Genomic DNA, 16,242 nt, shown 5'->3' on the forward strand with positions numbered 1-16,242 from the left:
TGTTTTCCCATTCTGAAGGTTACTTCTTCACTTGATTTTGTCCATTGCTGTGCAGATGTTTCTTTAAATATAATATTTTTATTTTTGAGAATTTGTTGCATACACACAATGTATTTTGATCATATTTATCTCCACTCATCTTCCTAATCCCCCTAATTCCTCCCAGGTCCATCTCCTGCCTCCCCATCCCTTCCCAACTTCATATCTTCTCTTTCCCCTCCTCTCTCCCCCCTCCCTCCCTTCCTCTTTTTCCTGTCTTTTCTTCTCCCTCCCTCCCTTCTTTCCTCCCCTCCCTCTCCTCTCTCTCTCTCTCTTTCTCTCTCTCTTCCTTCCTTGTCTTTTTTTTCCCCCCTTTCCTCTTTCCTTTCCCCTTTCCTTAAACTCAGGTCCTTATGCTTGCAAACCGAGCACCTCCCTGACTGAGCTCTCTCCCAGCCCCCTTCTGTTTATGCCATTGTGCATGCTCCACCATCATGACCTAATTACTTCTTAAGGCCCCATCTCCAAATCCCATCAGGTTGGGGGTCAGGATTTTACCATATGAAGTTTTGGGGTGACAGAATTCGGTCTGTAATAAGCACTAAGTTAGCTTTTTTTTTTTTTCCTCTTTCAAGAACCACTTTAAGAAGAGTACAACTTCAAGGAAAGTAATATGGTTCCCCTACCATGTCAAAAACCAGTTCTAGTTTCCCAGGAGTAGAGCAGGAGTAGAGCTTTCCATGCCACAGCTAAACACATTGAAATGCAAAGAGCAGGACATCAGCACTCTGAGATGAGTTTAATGTGTGTCTGTGAGCAGCTGGGGAAGGTAGGCAGCTGGGTGAGACTGCAGGGAGGTCAGTGCCCACAGAGAGGCTGGGGGCTGGTAGGTGCTGGTGGGGGGAAGGAGGGAGCAGAAGTCCTGTCATGGGCCCGGGCCTGGGCTGCTCCTTATCTCTACTTATCTCTTGTTTACAGGCACAACTAGTAGGCCAAGGTCCTGTTGTTAAATCAAAAGGGGACTTGTGGCCACACAGTGGGAGTAGAGAGAAAAGAACAACTCTGAAAAGTGAGAGAACTAAGTGCCAGATGGGGTGAAGGCAATGGAAGGGCCATAGGCCAGTTGCTAAGGAAGCGGGGAGCCGTGCCCCTCCACTGCCTCATCCCCATCCCTAGAAGAATGGAAGCTGGGGAGGGAAGAGGGTCTTGTTATATAGCCCATGCTGGCCTTGAACCTGTATGTAATTCTCTTGTTTCTATGAGGTTACAGGCATGTTCCACCATGCTTAGATGGACATGTGTTTGAAGTATGGTACTATACCTATCCTTAGGTCTGAGTACCGAACTGGCAGAACAGTAAGGACAGCTGTCTGTTTGAAGGGTTGGACCTGAGCATTATCTCAATGTAGTGGACAGGAAGTTGTGTCAGTGGAGGCAGGAAGAGGAGGAGCCAAGGGCCCTGGAGCTGCCTCAATCCCCGGAATTCATCTCCCCCCACTGACTAGCTCAAGGAAGGTTCCTGGAAATCTTTTGCAAGGAACATCCAGTTCTCCCAGCTAGCCTGGCTTCCTCTCTCCAAATGGGATCACAAAGGGACCCCCCACCCTTTGCAAAGCCTGCTCTAACTGGAAGGCTGTTGAGAGCTTGATTTGTTCCCCTTGCCTTCCTGTTTCTGAATGCAGCCTTGAGTAGCCTGGGGTCAGTTCTTGATGAGGGCTTCTTTCCACCCTGCCTTGTGCCAGCTCTCTCCAGCCCAAGACATCAGTCATCTCCTGGTAATCTAGCCCCCTTGGTCTGGTACAGACAGGTGATGGCTGAGGCTGGTCCCCGCCTGTCTGCTCCAGCCTGGGGCACGCTGGTCACAACTCCACAGAATGAGTCATTTGCTGCCAGCCAGTCCCTGCTCCTTCTGCCCTCAGTGACTTTAATGCAAATGTCACTCCTGGGATCCTTTCCTTACAGGATTTTTTTTTTTCTTTTAAAGAAATACCATATTGGAAAGGACATTTGTCCTCTCTCCTGTTTAAATTGCTTTCCACAGGTTTAGGAGAACTGGCCATCGATTTTCTTTTAGAGAGTGAAGAAAGCCTTGTGAAGATTTTGGCTAATTAACTTTTGGAGAAGTGCTGCTTAAATTTATCAAGGAGGTTGAAGTCCTTTTTTTCTCCTCCCTTGTCTTCAAAAATGGCTTTTAACTTTTGTTTCTGAATCCTCTGCCAGCACCCAGTCTGTTTAAAGGTGACTTCTGTGGGGATGGATGATGGTTTAGAGACCGTGGGATATCACCTTTCTGAGGCTTCAGTCTTTAGTACAGTGGGTAAAGGTACTTGCTGTTAAGAAGCCTGGCAACCTGAGTTTGATCCGTGGAACCCAAGTAAAGGTGAAAGTGAGAACTGACGTCATGAAGTGTTTTCTGTTTATCTAACAGAAGTATCATTCACACAAAGATTATACTTTTTTATGTACAATTTTAAATTTTTATCAAATTTGTGATTTTCACAGAATCTATTCTAAACATATTTAGATTCCTCCCTTATCTGCACCTCTTTTATAGCCCTCCTGCAGGATCCCATGTATTCTGTCATATATATTAAGGCCTAGAAAGTCAAGTTTGTATCCCCAGTTGTCCTTTGGTGTGGGTCCATCCACTGGAGCCTGGTTAACCTATCTAGCATCATAGCCTTAAAGAAAGTCCACTGTCCCTCTCCCAGCCGTTATTAGTTGTTAATAGTTTCTCAGCTAAGGTTGGGACTTCTTCCCCACTTCTCTGCTGGGATTTTTGTCTGGCTTGAGCTTGTGTGAATCTTCTGCATGCTGTTACCATTGCTGTGAGTTCATATGAATAACTTCCCAGCTGTCTGGAAAACTGTATCCTTGTGGCATCCACCACCTCTGGCTCTTACAATCTTTCCGCCCCCCTTTCCGAAATGGTTCCTGAGTCTTGCGGGGGGGGGGGCAGAGGTTTAATACAGGTGTCCTATTCAGAGATAAGGACTCTGCAGTCTCTTATTCTCTGCACTTTACACTTTTGAAATCATATATTTTCCCCTAGCGTGTCTGCATGTTTATTACTAATCACATTGCACATTATAAAAGTGGCATTTTCACTGATTGTCGCCACTTTGTTTGACCTTCCATTTGGTGTGAGGCACAGATGTTGAACAGCCTCACTTTTCATTTTTAGTAAGTTCACTTTCTTGTTCCTCTGATCTGGCCTAAAACTGTTGGAAGCAAGGAGCACAGCAGGAAAAGTTCAACCTGAATTCTCACTGTGGAGTTCTTTTGTTTTGGCTTCCAGAAGGAGAAAAAACATTTCCTCTAGCAGAATAATTGTAGTGCATACTTTTCTCTTTTTGGGGTGTGTGTGTGTGTGTGTGTGTGTGTGTGTGTGTGTGTTGATTTTATATTGTTTTTTTCTTAACCAGAATTTCTTAGGTAGGACTAGTTAATTTCATTTTTGTTGGTCTATGAAAAGACCGTAGGATGAGCCTGGTGTAGTGGTAAACGTCTGTAATCTTGAAACTCAGGAGGCTGAGGCAAGAGCACTGTAAGTTCAAGGGCAGCATGGACTACATAGTGAGATCCTGTTTAAAACAACAAAACAAAACAAAACAAAACAAAACACTATGGGAAGCCTCTCCTTGTGTTCTTATCAGTTCCCATCAATATAGTGTGGGTGGTTGCTGCTGGAGACCTAGTCAGCCCATATCATCTTGCATGGACTGAGCTGCCTGTAAAGGTTTCATTTCTCAGAGGCACATTGCCTTAATGGGAGGCGCATCCAAACTGGTGTGGCATAGGTGAACACTTTGTTGAAAAGATTCCTCCCGCCACCCCTCCCCCCACATCTCCTATTGAAAAGTGCCTCCCCCCTTCTTCTTTTTCTTCTTCAGACAGGATCGCCCTGTAGCCCCATCTGGCTTGGAACTTGCTATATAGACCAGGCTTACCTCCATCTCACAGAGATCTGCCTGCCTCTGCCTTCTGAGTGCTGGGATTAAAGGCATATACCCCCATACCTAGCCTAAGATTCTTCATTTTTGAAAAGTCTCATGGTCCTTGTCAACAATTTTGATTATATCAACTTATGTGCATTTTATAGCATTTTATTAGGGCTTCTATCTCTCCTCCCCAATTCATTTCTAGCCATGTGATTATTTGGATTTGATGGTAGTTTGGTTTTGTAAGTGCCAGGCCACCTTCTGAGCATGCCATGCTTTCTCTGTGACTCTAAGTATCTTCAGAGGTGTAAAGTGGAACAATTTTGTTTCCCAGATGCTTGCCAACAAATTCCAAATGATGCCCCAGGACCTTCCATGCTGTATTCTCTCATCATAAGATGTTTGCTTTAAATCCTTTAGTAGTGGGTAGGTGAGATGGCTCAGCAGAAAAAGGTGCTTGCGGTGCAAGCCTGGCAACCTGAGTTTGATTCCTGGAACCCAGGTAAAGGGGGAAGAAGAGGATCCTCTCCACAAAGTTGCCTTTTGATCTTCACATGTATGGCATGACATATGTATATATATACACACACACACACACACACACTAATACTAATAATAATAAATAAAATAAAAATCCTGGAGTAGAATTTGACCCATTGATTTTCTCTAAAAAATAATATAGAAAACTTTTCTTTAAAACTTTACTTTTTGCTGGGCATGGTGGTACACACATACCTTTAATTCCAGCACTTGGGAGGCAGACATATGTGGATCTCTGTGAGATGGAGGCCAGCCTGGTCTGCATATTGAGTTTCAGGCCAGCTGAGGCTACAGGGAGAACTTGTCTCAAACAAACAAACAAACAAACAAATAAACAAATCCTTTGCTTTCTTAACTAGTGGTAGTTGAGTGATCAGTGGTTAGAACCCTGTGCATTGCTGGTGGAAATATAAGTTTGCCTACTGTGAAAAACCGTATAGTTTTCTTTTTTAAAAACTACTAAGATCGCTGGGTGTGGTGGCGCATGCCTTTAATCCCAGCACTTGGGAGGCAGAGGCAGGCAAATCTCTGTGAGTTCAAGGCCAACCTGGTCTACATAGTGAGTTCCAGGACAGCTGGGGCTACAGGGAGACCCTGTCTCAAAAAGACCAAAAATCCCCCAAAACAAACAAACAAACAAAAACAAACCAACAACAACAACAAAAAAACCTACTAAGATCAGAATTTCTTTTAAAAAAATAATTTTATTTATTTTTTATTTTATGTGTATGAGTGTATTTCTTGTATATAGGTAGGTGCACTTGTGTCCTGCAATCTCCATGGAGGCCAGAGGAGGGCGTCAGATCCCCTGGAACTGGAGTTACTGACAGTTGTTAGCCTCCATGTGGTTGCTGGGAATGAAACCTGGGTCTTCTGTGAAAGCAGTCAGTGCTCCTAACCGCTAAACCATCTCTCCAGCCCCCAGAATTTCTGTATGACCTAGAAAGTCCATTCTTGGACATGAATTCAAAATAATTGAAAGTAGTGGCTTGAGGAGACATTTGTGTCCTTGCATTCATAGACTATTTTTATAGATAGTCTATAGAGTATTCTCTATGGTTGTATTCATAATAGCTAATGCATGGGGACAATCCATGTGTCCATTGACTGCTGAACTGATATGCAAATGTGGAATATACACAGTCCTCAAAAGGAAGGAAATTCTGATATCTATGGCAGCATGGATGAATCTAGATGGCATGCTAAGTGAAATATGCCAGCCTCAAAAAGGCACATGCTGTTTGATCCCACTTGTATGAAGTACTTGGATAGTTGAATGAATAGACAGGAGAATGGTTGTTGGTAGGACTGGGAGGAGGGGGAAAAGAAAAGGTTGTTTAACGGTTATAGAGTTTTAGTTTTACAGAATGAGGAGTTCTGGAAGTGAGTGGTAGTGATAATCACACACGAGCACACTTGATGCCTGCTATGGTTTGATTATAAACCATTCCCCACAGGCTCATGTGTTTGAACGCTTGGTCCCTGAGTGGTGTCGCTCATTTGGGAGGTTGTGGAACCTTTGGGAGGAGGGGCCTGGCTGGAGGAAATGGATCTCTGTGGGGGTGGGCCTTGAGATTTATAGCCTGTCAGCCTTTCCCGTCCCGTCTCTGCTTCCTGTTCCACTGAGATGTGAGCAAAGAAGGGCTGTGAGCCAGAATAAATCTCTCTTTTCTTAAAAGAGAAAAATACCTTCTTGCCAGGTATTTTGTCACAGTGATATGAAGAGTGACTAATTTGAATCTGTTGCCTGTTCACTTGAAAATGGTTAAGATATAAATTTATTTATGTGTATTGTGCTACAATTAAACATTTTGACTATTTTCCTTAATTTCGTTTATTTGTGTATATGTGTGTGTGTGTGTGTGTGTGTGTGTGTGTGTGTGTAAAATGAGTGTACATGTGCCATGATGTTATGTTATACATGTGGAGGTTAGAGGACAACTTGCAAGAGTTTTCTCCTTCTACTATGTGTGTCCCAGAGACCGAACTCATGTTGTTAGGCTTGGTGGTAAATATATTTATCCATTGAGTCACCTTGCTAGCCGCCCCCGCCAATTTTTTTAATCAACTTTTCTTTGTTTATTTTTCTAAATGTTTTAGTTAAGAAATATATTTTTTTTGGCTGGAGAGATGACTCAATGGGTAAAAAGCACCTGCCACTAAGCTCATCTGGGACCCACATAGTGGAAGAAGAAAACTAATTCCTCTTCACTCTCCTCTGACCTCTTACATGCCCATATGCAAGCACATATGTACACACATATGTGCTCACACACACAAAAACTAAGTAAATAAAAATGTAGGAAAAAGTTACTATTATTATTATTGCTTGTTTGTTTGAGACAGGGTCTCCCTCTAGCCCCAGCAGGCCTAGAACGCACTATGTAGACCAGGCTGACCTACATCTTACAGAGATCCACCTGCCTCTGCCTACTGTGTGCTGGGATTAAAGGCATGCACCACCATGCTGGGCTGAAATATGTTACTCTTAACCTAGAGACTGTCTCTCCCTAATTTTGGCTTTTTCAAATCTACATAGAACCAAAACAAAAGGGAATTCATAATGTTGCTTCAAACTGACCCACTCAGTTCCCTTGTTTGCCTTTACAATCTCTTTGGCTCTTCCCTTTCCTACCTCTCCTTGTGCCATCCCCCCTCTCCAAATCAGACCTAAATCAAGATCAAGTTCACCTGCCTGAGGCTATGTTGTTGATATATTTGAATTTCCTTAGACCACTTACTAGCTCCATGGATGGCCCCATGTTTTATTTGTTAAGTATGTGATGTTATTGATTATATTTTGCATCTGATCAATTATATTACTATATTTTTGGTCTTGACTCTATGTTTAAATTAGTAGCATCACCATATTACAAAGATAGCAACGAGTCACAGACACTCTACTCAAGTCAGATTGCCTCCCTGCAGATGAGATTTTCTATTTGTGTTTTCAACTCTGGATGTTGAATTATTTTGAGTTCATAATATTATTATTATGGGGCTGGAGAGATCTCTCAGTCGTTAAGAGCAGTGATTGCTGTTGCAGAGGACCCAGGTTTGGTTTCTAGCACCCACATAGTGCCTAATAACCATCTGTAACTCCAGTTCCAGGGGACTCTGACATCTTCTGGTCTCCATGGACATTGTATGACATGAACACACTTACATACATGCAGGAAAAACACTCATATACAAGATAAAAAGATTATTTTTTGATTTTTTAACAAACTGCTGTATTTATATTAAGTAAATTTATTCTTTGGTGGTTTCATACATGTATGTAACATGTGCTGCTTACTCTTACCCTCTCCTCTCTTGTGTCTCTCCCACTCTCATTAACCTCCTCCTCTTCCCTCAAATCTTTTTTCCACATTCATGTCTTTTTGTTTTATAACTCCACTGTGTTTTAGCACAACTGGCTGTGTGGCCGAGGGTGTGGAACTATCCACTGGAGTTCGGTGGGCTCACTAGTGGTGTACAACTGAAGACAGTGATTTCCCCCAGCATCCATCAGAAGTTTGCTTGGGAGGGTCAGATATTCTTTTCAATGCCTCTTTTGCTTGTTTTCCAACAGCCAGAGTTACTTTTCCTTAACTGTGGTTTTTGAAGACTGGCTGTATCCTTCCTCACATCTTCCTCCTCTTCACAACGAGCAGCTCTACCTTAATGGACGTCTCCTCTGTCCTGTAGTCTTGGTTTATACTAAATGTTTCTCTGCTGCTGTAGAGAGGGTTGGTTAGAGATTTGGGTTCATCTACAGTGCCTTTGCTGGTGACCTCTGAGAACAAAGTGTGCGGTGCTGAAGAGGGGGTGTGGCAGCTCCATGTTGTATAAATCCTTTGCAGAATGTAGTTCCAGAACCACCTCTGCGAGCTGGGCCTCACATGTCTTAGGACAGAATTGGTCACTTCTACTGATGGTTTACTTTGGGACCTTTGTTGTATTTTAAAGGAGCTTCTAAGTGACTTGGTAGATTTGGAATAGGAAATGCAATGTGTTAGAGATTTGAGTTGTATTTTTGTCGCTTAACAAAGGCGACAAATGCAGATTTTTTTTCCTGAGGAGAGGCCAGGGGAACCTGCTTTCCTCTGGGTATATTTCTACTTTCCCTGGTTTCACACCTTTGCTCTTTTGTCTCCTGTAGGCTTGGAGACCAGTTCTATAAGGAGGCCATTGAGCACTGCCGGAGCTACAACTCAAGGCTGTGTGCAGAGCGCAGTGTGCGTCTCCCCTTTCTGGACTCACAGACTGGGGTGGCCCAGAACAATTGCTATATCTGGATGGAGAAGAGGCACCGAGGCCCAGGTGAGCCATGCCACTCCTGGGATGGGCACAAACAGTGGCTCCAGTTTGGAGGAAGGAGGACCACAGTGTCTAGAAGCTGATACAATTGGGCTGGGGTGAGAGTCGGGGGGGGGGGGGGGGGATGGGGAGGGGGGAGAGGCTCAGACAAGCTGCACCCACAGTGAAGAAATTTAACTGTGCTTAGAGTTTCTGGGGTACTCCGAAGAGCAAGACGTGTATGTGGTGGGCCACTTTTTTTTTGTATATGTACTTGCTCATATGTATACGGGTGTCCCTTGAATGTATGCGTACATGTAGGTTCTTCTTGTCACTTTTTACATTGTTTTTTGAGACAGAGCCTCTCACTTGTACTTGAAGCTTGCTGATTCAGCTAGGCTGGCCAGCAGGTGAGCCGCCTCAGCACTGAGATTACACATGTGTACTATGCTAAAATTTACATGAATTCTGGGGATGGAACTCAGGCCTCATGCTTGAGTGGCAGGAACTTTACAGACAGCTATCTCCTTAACCTTCCCACCCTTTTATTTTGAGGTAGGATCTCATGTAGCCCAAGCTGGCCCCTAACTTGCTGTGGAGCACAGGATGACTTTGAACTCTGATCCTCTTGCCGCCACCTCTTAAGTGCTGGGATTACAGGCATATGCCACCACACATGACTCTATATCAGTATATTAAACAAGCAACCTTTTGTTTTGGCAAGTTTCACATTCCTGTAAAAATGCAGGGAACACTGCCATGAATTCTGATGCATGCCAGGCTCAACAACAGTCAGCTCATTTCTAGTTTTGTTTCATTAGTCACCTTCCTCCCTGACTTCAGATTAGTATTTTTTTGATTTATTTATTTAAAAAATATTTTTATTATTTTTATTTTATGTGTATGAGTGTATTGCCTGTATGTATATAAGTGCACCCGTGTCATGCAATGCCCGCAGAGGTCAGAAGAGGGCATTGGATCCCCTGGAACTGGAGTTACAGATGGTTGTTAGCTGCCATGTGGGTGCTGGGAATTGAACTTGGGTCCTCTGCAAGAGAAGTCAGTGCTCTTAACCACTGAGCCATCTCTCTAGCCCCCGGCTTCAGATTATTTTGAAGCAGATGTGAGACGACAAAGCATTTAAAGTATAAATGCTATGTATTTCTAAATGGTAAAGACTTAAAAAAAGAAATCAAAGCAGCTGAACCATGCCTGTAATCATGACATTTAGGGAGTTGAACAGGAGGATTGTGAGTTTGAGGCCAGCTTGGTCTACATGACAAGTCTCTGTCTCAAAAAAACAAAACAAAATAGCCTACTATCAAATCTCAATTAGACTTTAATATCATCAAATAGTTGGTCAATATTCATTGCTTTCCTCTCTAGTTTAAGCCAGGCTCCAAATAGGATTGCTGCATTGCAACTGGTTGACATGCCTCTTAAAATCTGTAGACTTCTCTCGGTCTCTCTCTTTTTCCTCCTTGCATGTTATTTGTTGAAGGAACTGAGCTGTTTGCACCGTAGGGTTTCCCAGAACTCAGATTTGCTGATTGCATCCCCACAGTGTTATTCCTGTGAACTGGTAATTAGGGCTAGAGACTTACTCAGGTTCAGATTTTTTTTTTTTTTTCCCCCAAGACCAATTCCTAAGTGGTGGTGTGCACTTTCATCAGGCAGCACATACGGTCTGGTTATCTCCCTTTTACTCATGTTAGCAGAACCCGATGATAATTATCTAGATTTTTATTCCATTAAGAGTTGCAAAGATGTGGCATTGATTTGAGGCCATCGTTATTTCTTCATTTATTAGCTCTACATCTTCTGTAAAGAAAACCATCTCTTCATTAAAACTTTGGTTATTATGAGGTACAGTTGACTTGAGATAAATATTTCTCCTTATTTACCAGTTTTCAAAATAATGAGTTGGTTCCTTGGTATTCTTCAAAGGTAATCAATATAGTTATTTTGAGTGCCATCATGAACTCAGGTTTAAACATGTTTGATGCACTTTATCTATCATAGCCATTACTCTGATTGATGCTTACGTTGTCCTGTCTTTGGTCAGTAGGGGTTTTGAAATACACTCAGATCTTTCCAGTGGCTTCCTGGCCATTTTAACATCAGGATAAATTGATGTAGCTCACCTGTGCACTTCCTGCCTGAGACCTGGATCGAGCTGCCTCTCCTAGAAACCCTGGTCCTTTCTTTTTGTAGCTGTTTTGAGGCCACTGTTTATGCTGTTCATTGCTTCTGGGTTTGACATTGATTTTTAGGCCTTTTCAAGCAGCACAACTACAAAATATGATTTTTTCTTTGTAAGTGAAAATATACTGTGGAATTATACTTCCATTTCCTTTCCAATTCAGTTTTAAATAGTTTGTATTTGACTATCTTCAATCTATATACTTTTTATCTCATATCTAAAACACACATGCATACAACACACACACACACATGTACACACAAATGCATACATACATACATGCACACATGTTCATATACCCCCAAACCTGGCTATTAATGATTCTGACATACTTGCTTTCTTTCATACAGTGCTCAAAATAGACCCATTAGTATCAAAATAATAATGAGACTATCCGCATTAAGATTATGGGTTGCAGTTTAAGATTATTTTGGGGAACTGGAGAGATGGCTTAGTAGTTAAGAGCACTGGCTACTCTTGTAGAGGACCCGGGTTCAAGTTCTGGCACCCACATGGCGGCAACAACTGTCCATAATTCCAGTTCCAGGGGATCCAATGCCCTCTTCTGTCCTCTGTGGGCATTGTATGACCTGGGTGCACTTACACACATGCAGACAATACACTCATACACATAAAATAAAAATAATTAAAATGATTGTTGGTTGCAGTTTAAGATTTTTTTGCCTTTTTGTAATCCTTATTGTCCTTAGGATATAGTGTCAAATCACTCTTCCTTAAAGTTACTTTTAATAGGTTGCTATATGGGTCCTGGCATTAAATCTTCAACACGGTTGGATTTATTTGTTTTATTTTGTTTATTAGAGATTGCTCTATTTGTATAGAGAGTTCATAGAATGTATTTTTTAAGTTAGCTTTCCACTTAGGAATGACTGTATACCTGTGAGAGTTGCAAACACAGCACCAAGCGAGAGAGCCTTTCTGCTTTTCATATGCTTTCTCTAAGATGGACATATCTCAGACTATCAGACTAAGAGGTGATATTGGTGAAATGTGTGCCGCAGAGCTCTGACCACCTTATCACATATGTAGATTTGGGTAACCAGCATCACAATCAAGACACAAAAACATTTCCTCACTACACAGAGTTCCTTCACACCACCCCTTCATAGCCATGCCCACCCTTCCTCTCATAAAATCCTCTCACCCTTTCTTTGAAAGAATAGCTGTCTTAGACGTAATAGCACACCAGATAATATAATCTTTTTTCAAACACCAAACACAATTTAGAGGAGTATCGAGAAATGCGTACTGCATTCCCTCATAGATCTCCTGCTGATAACTCTTAGTTTTCCTTCATCAGAGAATATCTTGATTTTTTTCTTTTATTCCCAAAGGATATGTTTGTTGGATATAAAATTCTGAGTTGGGTCTGGAGAGGTGGCCCAGTGATTAAGAGTAGTTGTTCCCCTTGCAGAGGACCAGGGTTCAGTTCCCAGAACCCACATGGTGGCTCACAGCTGTCTGTAACTTAAGTTCCAGGGATCCAACACTCTCTTCTGGCTTCTTCAGGCACTAGGCACATGCATGATGTACACAGATATATGCAGGCCAAACACTTATGCACATAAAATCAAAATAAATAAATCTTTAAAGTTCTGCACTGACAGTCCTTTTTGTACAGCCCTTGAAAACTGTTTTGCCATTTCCTCAGATGGTTTGTGACAAGAAATTTGCTACCAGTAGGATGGGTTTTCCCTTGTATATGAAGTGTCGTTCTTTCATTGCTGTAAGGTTTTAGTGTTTAGATTTTAGAGGTGTAGTTTTGATGTGTTTTGATATAGGTTTGTTTTAGTTTATCCTAGTTAAGTTTACTCAGGTTCTTGGATCTGTAGTTTTCTCCCCTCCCCCTCAAATTTGAGAATTTTTTGATAATTTTTTTAATTAAAAAAAAATTTTTTTTGGTCTTTTTTGAGACAGGGTCTCCCTGTAGCCCCAGCTGACTTGGAACTTGCTAAGTAGACCAGGCTGGCCTTGAACTCACAGAGATCTGCCTGCCTCTGCCTCTGAAGTGCTGGGATGTGTGCCACCATGCCTGGCCTTTGGTGATTATTTTTAGCTCCATACTCTTTCCTTCTGGACTCCATCAACACACCTTAGATCTTTTGCTATCAGCCCATAACTCTACTTGTTGTTCTCCAGGCTCTGTTCATTTCTTTCTTCAGTCCCTCAGATTGGGTGGCTTCTAGAACTTTCTCTTTTGTCTACTGCTTCTTTATCCCCCTTTGCATTCTGTTGTTGAGCCTCACCCATTGAGGTTTTCTTTGTTTTTCATTTTCTTTTGTTAATTTTGTCTCAATTTTCTATTTGGTTCCTTATCTCTCCTGTTTCTTTTCTGAGACTTTATATTTTTCATTTGTACACGTTTATAATGGTCAAAACATTTTTATGCTGGCCTTTTAAAAACCCTTGCCAGATAACCCCAACATTTGTGTAATTTTGTAGCTAATTCTTTGTCTTTCTTCACTCAGTTAAGACCTTGGTTCTTTATGTGATGGACAGTTTTGATCAGATCTTGCACATTGTGGCCATTATGAGACTCTAGATGTTATTTACATCTTTAACCCATGTCATGTAATGCCCATGGAGGTCAGAAGAGGATGTTGAATACCCTGGAACTGGAATTAGGACAAGTGTTAGCTGCCATGTGGGTGCTGGATTCAAACCTGGGTCTTTTGCAAGAATAGCTAGTGCTTTTAACTACTGAGCCATCTCTCCAGCCTCGTTTTTTAAATAAATATTTGTTTTAATTATATGTGCATGAGTGTACTGCCTGCATGTGTGTAAGTGCACCCATGTCATGCAATGCCCATGGAGGTCAGAAGAGGGCGTTGACTCCTTGGAACTGGAGTTATGGATGGTTGTCAGCTGCCATGTGAGTGCTAGGAACCAAACCAGGGTCCTCTGCAAGAGCAGCCAGTGATTTTAACTGCTGAGCCATCTCTCCAGTCCCCATTATAAGCAAGTTTTTGTATGGATACTTGCTTTCTTTCCTCTGGGGCAAACACCCCAGTAGTAGAATGCTAGATCATAAGAAAGGTGTATGCTTATCTTTTAAAGAAATCCCCAGTTTTTCAAAGTGAAGTGGAAAACATTCACTCCTGAATTGTGGGAGGGCCCCAGGTGTTTTGTGTCCTTGCAGATACCATATATGGTCAGTTGAAAAAAAATTTAGTTATTCTAATGGGTGTACAGTGATATTGTATTATAGTTTTAATCCCCTAATTAATAGTGTTACTGAGCATTTTTAGAGGTGCTTGTTTGTTACGGACAAAGGAAAACAAACTATTCTCCTTTCTCCACTCACCTTCAGCACCTCTGTGAACAGATGCATGCTCTTTTCCTCATGTCAAGAAACCCCCTGGGTGTTCCACAGTTTAACTTGCCTCTGACCCTCCACCTAGAGATATCATCAGACCCCTCAGGTTAAGGCCCAGTCCTCCAAGACTGACCTCACTTTATGTGCCAATTGTAAGTCCAGGCTGTCATCTGTGCTTCTGACTTCTGGCTACAAATTGGGAGTTCCTGTGAGGCTATTTAGATTTGGTCCTTTGCTAGAGTGGCTCAGAGGACTCACTTATCCAGATCAGCAGCTTCTTACAAAAGATCCACTTCAGGATGAGCTAAGTGGAAGAAGCACGCTGGGCAAAATGTGGGGAGCGGGGAGGGACCCTGTCCTCTAGGACACACTAGGTGACTCTCCTAGTGTCCTCTGTGTGCTTACCAACCAAAGCACTCTGAACTAGAGCCTTTCAAGTTTCTGTGGCAGCTTCATCACATGGGCAGGGTTGATTATGACCATTAGTGATTCGCTCAGCCTCCAGTGCCTTTCCTTTCTGTGGAGATGTGGAGGTTGGATGTCAGAAGTTAGAGGTCAAAGGTCTGGAGGAGAGCTGAATGTTCCAGCCTGTTAATCACGTTTCTTTTTCCAGGGTAACAGTCCCAATCCTGAGGTTAGGCAGAAGCCTCCAATTAGCAGATTTTTATTAGCATACAAAAGACAGTGCTTTTTATAAAGACTTTGTCCTTTTAATTATTTTTATATTATGTGTACGAGTGTTTTGCCTACATGTAAGTGCACCTGTGTGTATGATGCTCATGGAGACCAGAAGAGGGTGTCAGATCCTCTGGAACTGGAGTTTCAGATGGTTGTTAACCACCATGTGGGTGCTGGGAACCAAACCTGGATCCTCTGCAGGAGCAACCAGTGCTCTTAACTGCTGAGCCACCTCTCCATCTCCCACAAAAAAGACACTTATTGTTTAGAGACTCCAGAATGTGGGAACAAAAATAAAAAGAATGTGTTTCTTATTTTATACCCCATTATCACACAATTATCTATTCATCTGTTCTTTGCTAAATTGAGTTATTTATCTTATTTTTTTGAAACAAGGTCTCAAAGGGTAGTCCTGGTTGACCTGAAACTTGCTATGTAGACCAGGCTGGCCCCAAACCCACAGAGATTTGCCTGCCTCTGCTTCCTGATTACTGGGATTAAAGGCGTGTGTCACCATAGTAGGTTTTCCTTTTCAATCTTACTGTTGTATTTAGATACTTTATGTATTCTAGGCACATTTTATCTGACATATACCTTGTAAATATTTTCTCTCGGTCTGTGATTTATATTTTACTTGCCTTAACACTGTCTTTTAAAGAGCAGAATGTTTAAAATTTTTGATGCAATTCAATTTATCAGTTTGTTCTTTTATGAATTGTGCTTTTGGTATTATATCTAGGGAATTACCACTTGAAGGCAAGGTTTCTCTTAAAGTTTACAATTTTAGCTTTTATTTAGGCCTACAATTATATGTAATGTAAAGTATGGACTCGGTTATTTTTGCAAATATTTGTTTTAGTATAATTTGCTGAAAAGAGTAGCCTTTCTCCTTTGACTTTTCTGTGCGCTTTTACAAAAACAGGCAGCCACATATCTGTGGGTCTACCTTTGCTTCTCAATTTTGTTCCATTGTTGTTTCTTTTTATACTTTTTTTCACAATATCTGTGTTACTGCAGTCTAAGAATATGGCTTGACACTGGCGATGTAGCCCTCCACAGTTGGTTGTGTTTTCCTAAGTCATTTTTACTATTCTAGTTTCTCTGCCCCTCAGTTTCTACAGAAAGACTATATTGAATCTATAGATACATCTGGAGAAAATGGATAATTCTCACTGTTAAATCTTTCAAGCATATCTCCCCTTACTAGTGTTGAAATTTCCCACCCGCGATTTTTAGTTTTTCTTGATCTTTTAGTTGATCTTGATCTTTTACAATTTTTTCCA

The 16,242-nt window shown here is 41.8% G+C and overlaps 1 protein-coding gene across 2 annotated transcripts in view; it reads left to right on the plus strand.

The window, feature by feature from the left end:
- The window catches only part of Dpf3 (double PHD fingers 3), a 297,152-nt gene that overhangs the window by 117,163 nt on the left and 163,747 nt on the right, over positions 1-16,242 (plus strand). For both annotated transcript variants that reach the window (XM_008849803.2, XM_008849804.1), the window contains exon 2: positions 8,605-8,765. In XM_008849803.2, coding sequence (XP_008848025.1) covers positions 8,605-8,765 — 161 coding nt within the window. The remainder of the gene's footprint in view (positions 1-8,604; positions 8,766-16,242) is intronic.

Source organism: Nannospalax galili, unplaced genomic scaffold (assembly GCF_000622305.1).
Source record: "Nannospalax galili isolate Female #2095 unplaced genomic scaffold, S.galili_v1.0 scaffold24, whole genome shotgun sequence".
NCBI lineage: Eukaryota > Metazoa > Chordata > Mammalia > Rodentia > Spalacidae > Nannospalax > Nannospalax galili.